Consider the following 6,357-nt stretch of genomic DNA (forward strand, 5'->3'; position numbering starts at 1 on the left):
TGGGATTTCGTGTCTTTTAACGGCTTCAAACCAGTTGAAAGAGGAAGAAAACAACTTGTTTTGGCCTTAAAAATGACTCAGAGCTTGTTGTGGTGCCTTGGGCCCACCCAAGGGGGGGCTCGGCACGGGTGGCAGAGCGGGGGGCACCCCCAGGGAGGGTCCCAACACAGGGCTGGGAGAGCGGGGTGGGTGCCAGTGAGGTGCTGGGACTGAGGGTGCCACAGGGTGCCACCTGGACTGTGCCCCGCGGCCGTGTGGCACTGAACTTTGTCCCCGTTGTCACCACAGCCCCGGGGTGTCCCCGACATCACAGGCACAGCGTGGTCACAGCACCCAGTGGGTGACACCGGGCGCTCCGTGACTGTGCCCCCTCCTGCCACCGGCACCCACCGGGACCAGTCGGACCATCTGCCCTGACCAGGTGTGGGGAGCACTGGGACCCCCGTTCTGGGGGATCCCCACGAGGGGAAGGGGGCCGGGGGGGGTTTCAGGGCATGGTTTGTCCTGGGGGCTCAGTGTGGGGAAGGTCGGTGTGGGGGATCCTGGGGGGGCTCCTGGGGGGGCTCCAGTGCCCGGGGGAGGGGATCTGGGTCCGGGTGGGGGTGTCAGTGCAGCCTGATCCTGGGGAATGGGGGCCCGGGGGGTCGGTGTAGACCAGGCTGGGGGAGTCCCGGTCCCGAGGGGGTGTCGGTGCAGCCCATTCCTGGGGGATCCAGTACCGGGGGGGTGTCAATGCAGCCCATTCCTGGGGGATCCAGTACCGGGGGGGTGTCAATGCAGCCCATTCCTGGGGGATCCGGTACCGGGGGGGGGTCGGGTGCAACCCTTCCTGGGGGATCCGGTACTTGGGGTCAGTGCAGGCCCTTCCAGGGGGATCCTGTACTGGGGTGGGGTCAGTGCAGCCCATTCCAGGGGGATCCGGTACTGGGGTGGGGTCAGTGCAGCCCATTCCCGGGGGATCCTGTACTGGGGTGGGGTCAGTGCAGCCCATTCCAGGGGGATCCGGTACTGGGGGGTCAGTGCAGCCCATTCCCGAGGATCTGGTACTGGGGGGGGATCAGTGCAGCCTATTCCCGAGGATCCGGTACCGGGGGGTCAGTGCAGCCTATTCCCAAGGATCCGCTACCGGGGGGTCAGTGCAGCCCAGTCCCGGTGCTGGGAGGGGGACTCGATGCAGACGGTTCTCGGGGGGCTGCAGCCGGGTCCCGGGGGGATACTAATCCCGGTCCTGGGGGGATCCCAGCCCCGGTCCCCGAGGGGATCCCGATCCCGGTCCCGAGGGGATCCCGATCCCGGTCCCGAGGGGATCCCAATCCCGGTGCCGGGGGGACCCCAGCCCCGGTCCCCGAGGGGATCCCGATCCCGGTCCCGAGGGGATCCCAATCCCGGTGCCGGGGGGATCCCAATCCCGGTGCCGGGGGGACCCCAGCCCCGGTCCCCGAGGGGATCCCAATCCCGGTGCCGGGAGGATCCCAATCCCGGTGCCGGGGGGATCCCAGCCCCGGTTCTCCGCGGTCGCGGCCCCGCCGGTCGGTGCTCCCGGTGCGCCCCGGGCCGGCCCCGCTGGGCGGCTCCGGTCACATGCGCTCGGGGCCGGGCTCCGGGGGTATAAAGGGCGCTGGGGAGGAGCGGGGCGAGCCCCGAGCCACAGGCGAGCCGAGCGGAGCCGAACCCAGCGGAGCCACCAGCGGTGAGCCCGATCCATATCCCGGTCCCGATCCCGATCCCGATTGGGATGCCATTTTCGATCGCAGTCCCTGTTCCGCTTTCGATTGCGATCCCGATCCTGGTCCCGGTCCAGATCCCGGTCCCGGTGCCGGTCCCCGGGCCCCCCCTGTCCCGGGTTTTCCCAACCGCGTGGGAGCAGCCCCGGCCCACGGAGTGGGAAACTTTGGGTTCCCCCATCCGGGGGGTTTGAGGGGAGTGGTGGGGGGGGGTCTGACCCCACTCACGGTCCTGTCCCGTCCCCCCCAGCCCCACCATGGCCACCCCCGAGCCCGCGACGGCGCAGCCCAAGGCGGAGGAGCAGCAGGTCAGTGGAGGAAAGGAGGGGGGGGCGGCTTGGGGGGGAGGGAGGGGGTTCATCCCAAAACACGTCCTGTCTTGCTCGGGGACGGGACTCTGCTTTGTTCCTTCACAAGGCTGGGAGAGCCCCGGGAGCCCCCCAAAACCATCCCTGGGCGGGTGGGGGCACAGAGTACGCCCCGTCCCCTGTGAGATTTGGGGGTCCCCTGTGAGATTTGGGGGTCCCCTGTGAGATTTGGGGTCCATCACCCCCACCCTGACTCCTCCCACGCCCCCCCAGAGCATCGGGACGCGCGTGGCCAACCTGCCCCTGGTGAGCTCTGCCTACGACATGGTGTCCAGCGCCTACAGCTCCACCAAGGAGAGCCACCCCTACGTCCGCTCCGTCTGCGATGCCGCCGAGAAGGGGGTGAAGACGCTGACGGCGGCGGCCGTGAGCGGGGCCCAGCCCCTCCTCACCCGGCTGGAGCCACAGAGTGAGTGGGGGGCAGAGGGACAGCACCCCACGGGGACGGGGAGCGCCCCAAAAGTCGCCCTGGCAGAGCTCCGGTGAGGCGGCAGCAGGGGGATGATCCGGGTTGGTGTGTCAGCTTTGTGTGACCGAGGGGGAAAGGGCTGGAGCAGCACCCCCTGAGTTCTGGGGTGATGGAAAACTGGCTGTAGCAGAGCTCCTGCGAGGCAGCAGGGGAGGGGTGATGTGGGTTTGTGTGTCAGGTTTATATGGCCAAGGGAGAAAGGGCTGGAGATCACCCCACAGGGGCTGGGGGTCCCCCAAAACTGGCTCTCACAGAGCTCCTGCGAGGCAGCAGGAGAGAGAAAAGCTGTTTTCTTATCTCTGGTTTCCACCACCCACAAACAGACCTGGAGGAGAAGCTGGGGAAGGACGAGCACCCCGTGAGTTTTTGGGAGGCCCAAAAGCTGGCTCTCACAGAGCTCTTGCAAGGCAGGAGAGGAACGATCTGCTGTCATGTCTCTGGTTTAAATCACCAAGAAATAAAGGGCTGGAGGAGATGAGGCGGGGGCAGCACCCCCTGAGTTTTGGGGTGTGCCCAGACTGGACACAGCAGAGCCTCCTGCAAGGCAGCAGGAGAGGGGAAAGTTGTTTTCTTATCTCTGGTTTTCACCACCCCCAAATACACCTGCAAAGGGCTGGGGGAGCTGAGGGAGAAGCTGGGCTGGGGGAGCAGCACCCTGTGAATTCTGGGGTACCCAAAAGCTGTCCCTGGCAGAGCTCCTGCAAGGCAGCGGGAGAGGAATGATCTGCTTTCACACCTCTAGTTTTTATTGCCAAGGAATAGAGGGCTGGAGAAGTTGGAGGAGAAGCCAGGGCGGGGGCAACACCCTGTGGATTTTGGGGTACCCCAGGAATTGGCCCCAGCAGAGCCTCCTGCAAGGCAGCAGGAGTGGGAAAAGCTGTTTTCTCATTTCTGGTTCCTTTCACCAAAAATTACACCTGCAAAGGGCTGGAGAAGCTGGAGCAGGAGCTGGAGGGAGCAGCACCCCTTGGGGTACCCAAAACCTGGCCCTGGCAGAGCTCATGCAAGGCAGCAGGAGAGGAATAATCTGTTTTCATACCTCTGGCTCCCACTGCCCCCAAATCTGCCTGCAAAGGGCTGCAGAAGCTGGAGGAGAAGCTGGGAGGGGGGAACAGCACCCCATGAATTCTGGGGTACCCAAAAAAGGGCTCTTGCAAGGCAGCAGGAGAGGAATCCTCTGGTCTCACATCCTGTTTATATCACCGAGGAACGAAGGGCTGGAGAAGCTGGACAAGAAGACGGGAGGGAAAACAGCCCACGAGTTTTGGGTTGCCCCAAAACCCGTCCCCAGCAGAGCTGCTGCTCAGGGCAGGGGGAGGTTTAACCCAGCTCTTTTCCCGTCCCCAGTTTCCAGCGCCAACGAATTGGCCTGCAAAGGGCTGGACAAGCTGGAGGAGAAGCTGCCCATCCTGCAGCAGCCCCCTGAGAAGGTACCAGGGGTGGGTGGGGTGGGCAAACACGCAGGGGGGACCCCCCAGCAGCGCCTGACGGGGGGCTGTGGGTGTCCCCTCCCAGCTCATCTCGGACACCAAGCTCCTGGTGACCTCCACGGTGACGGGGGCCCGGGACGTGCTGAGCAGCACCGTGGCCGGCGCCAGGGACGCCGTGACCAGCCGGGTGACCGGCGTGGTGGACATGACCCGGGGGGCCGTGCAGGGCGGCGTGGAGCTGACCAGGTCGGCGGTCAGCAGCGGGGTCAGCACCGTCATGGGCTCCTCCGTGGGCCAGATGGTGGCCGGCGGGGTGGGCTCCGTGCTGGAGAAGTCGGAGGAGCTGGTGGACCATTACCTGCCCATGACCAACGAGGAGCTGGGTGAGCGGCTGATCCCGACCCCCCGGAGACGTGTCGTGGGATGATGGTGGGAAAAGGGGCTTGGAGCAGCCCCTGGAGCTGAGGAAGAGCTCAGCAAAGGTGCCAAGTTTGGCTGCCCAGCCCAGCCAGGGACATCCATGGCAGCCTGGTCCTGGTCCAGCGGGAATTGAGGGACCCACTGGGGTGTTTTCCAGCCCCAACCCTTCCCTCTCCTCATCCCAACCACAAAGAGACTCGGGGGGGCTCCTGGTGTTTTTCATTAGAAAACCCCTTATATTCATTTCATGTCGGTCGAAATCACGAGAAATTAGGTAGGAGGGGTGGGCAGAGCCTGGGCAGGGTGATGGAGGCTCGACAGGAGGTGGTGGTGGTGGTGGGGCCACCTCAGCAGCTCCTGTCCCTCAGCCAAGCTGGCCACGGCCGTGGAGGGCTTCGAGCCGGAGCAGCAGAAGCAGCAGCAGAGCTACTTCGTGCGCCTGGGCTCCCTGTCCAGCAAGGTGCAGCACAGAGCCCTCCAGCACTCGCTGGGCAAGCTGCAGAGCGCCCGCCACAGCAGCCAGGACCTGCTGGCACAGCTCCAGCGTGCCCTCGACCTGGTAGGACCCATCCCCGTGCCCCTCAGTGTGTCACCCCAGCGTGTCACCCACCCACCCACCCACCCACCGTGGGCTCTCCTCTCTCCCAGGTGGAGCACCTGAAGCAGGGCGTGGACCAGCGGCTGCAGGGAGGGCAGGAGAAGCTGCAGCAGATGTGGCTGGAGTGGAGGATGAAGCAGCCGGGCGCTGCCACCAAGGACCCGGCGGCACCGGCGGCTCCGGCGGCACCGATGGCACCGGAGGTGGGTGGAGGGCAGGGGGTGTCCCCGCGGGGGTGACCCGGGGCTCGTCCCCCAGCCCTCCCCAGCCCTCACCGGCCCGTTTTCCCCCCGCAGACGGTGGAGTCGGGCGCGCTGGCCATGCTGCAGGGGCTGGCCCAGCAGCTGCAGAGCTCCTGCCAGCCCCTGGTGCTCGGCCTGCAGGGCCTGCCCGGCAGCATCCAGGACACGGCGGGGCAGGTCCGGCACAACGTGGAGGGGCTGCGGGCGGCCCTGGCCTCGGCCGGGTCCCTGCAGGACCTGTCGGGGGCTGTGCTGGCCCGTGCCCGTGCCCACGCCACCCGTGCCCGGCAGCTGATGGACGAGCTGGTGGAGAAGGTGGCCTCCAACCCCCCCCTGACGTGGCTGGTGGGACCCTTCGCCCCCTCCAACGAGCGCCCCGTGGAGATAAAGTAGCGTCCTCTGGGCTGCCCCTGCCCTCCCCACACCCCCCAAAAGCCTCAGCAGGAGCAGATCTAAACCCCCCCCTCCCCCAAGCCCACCTTGCCCCCCTAACCTTGTGCCTGCCCCCCCCTCGCACAGCTCTGTCCCTTGTCCCCTGCCCTGTCCCTTGTCCCCTGCAGGAACATGCCTTGGACCCCCCAAGTGCCTGCTGGGGGTCCCCTCCAGCCCCCCTGGAGGGGTCCCCTGTGCCCCCAGTGCCTTTCTTGTAGGGTGAGACCAGCCCAAGAAGCAATAAACTGGTTAGTTTTGCACTGGGCTGAGGTTTCTTTGGAGGGGTTGGGGGGGGGTTGGGTTGGTATCGGGGCTCTGGAGGAACAACCCCCACCCCCCACGACCTGGGGACCCCCATTCCACAGGCAGGGCCCCCCCCGGCCTGTCCCCTGTGCTGGTGGGAGCAGGAGAAGGGCTGGCAGGGGGATCAGGAGCTGGGGGTCCTGGAGGGGCTGAGTCAGACCCATCCTGGGGAGGGGGGGTCTGGCAGTGAGGGGGTGCAGGGCAGGACCTGCTCACCTTACTGGGGGCAACAGGCCCCCCCCTGTGCCCCCCATCTCATGCCCTGGGGTGTCACCCACCCCCCACCCACAGTGCCAATGTCCTGGTGCTGGGGCTGAGTGTGGGGGCTGAGCCAGACCCCAGGACCCCCCCAGTGGGTGTCCCCTCGCCCC

The 6,357-nt window shown here is 66.4% G+C and overlaps 1 protein-coding gene across 2 annotated transcripts; it reads left to right on the top strand.

The window, feature by feature from the left end:
* Positions 1-333: 333 nt before the first annotated feature.
* Positions 334-5,944, top strand: LOC113984502 (perilipin-3-like). Of its 2 annotated transcripts, none has more exons than XM_027714563.2 (8): positions 334-421; positions 1,975-2,032; positions 2,306-2,501; positions 3,909-3,991; positions 4,077-4,374; positions 4,780-4,970; positions 5,060-5,212; positions 5,306-5,944. In XM_027714563.2, exons 2-8 carry the CDS (start codon positions 1,982-1,984, stop codon positions 5,642-5,644), a joined length of 1,311 nt encoding a protein of 436 aa, XP_027570364.1. In that variant the 5' UTR covers positions 334-421; positions 1,975-1,981; the 3' UTR covers positions 5,645-5,944. The 2 variants fall into 2 exon arrangements, with proteins under 2 accessions (XP_027570364.1, XP_027570365.1); XM_027714564.2 differs by lacking the exon at positions 334-421 and adding an exon at positions 1,652-1,690.
* The last annotated feature ends 413 nt before the right edge of the window (positions 5,945-6,357 follow it).

The sequence above is a fragment of the Pipra filicauda genome, unplaced genomic scaffold, assembly GCF_003945595.2.
Source record: "Pipra filicauda isolate LSUMZ 115617 unplaced genomic scaffold, ASM394559v2 scaffold1093_size54856_pilon, whole genome shotgun sequence".
Taxonomy (NCBI): Eukaryota; Metazoa; Chordata; class Aves; order Passeriformes; family Pipridae; genus Pipra; species Pipra filicauda.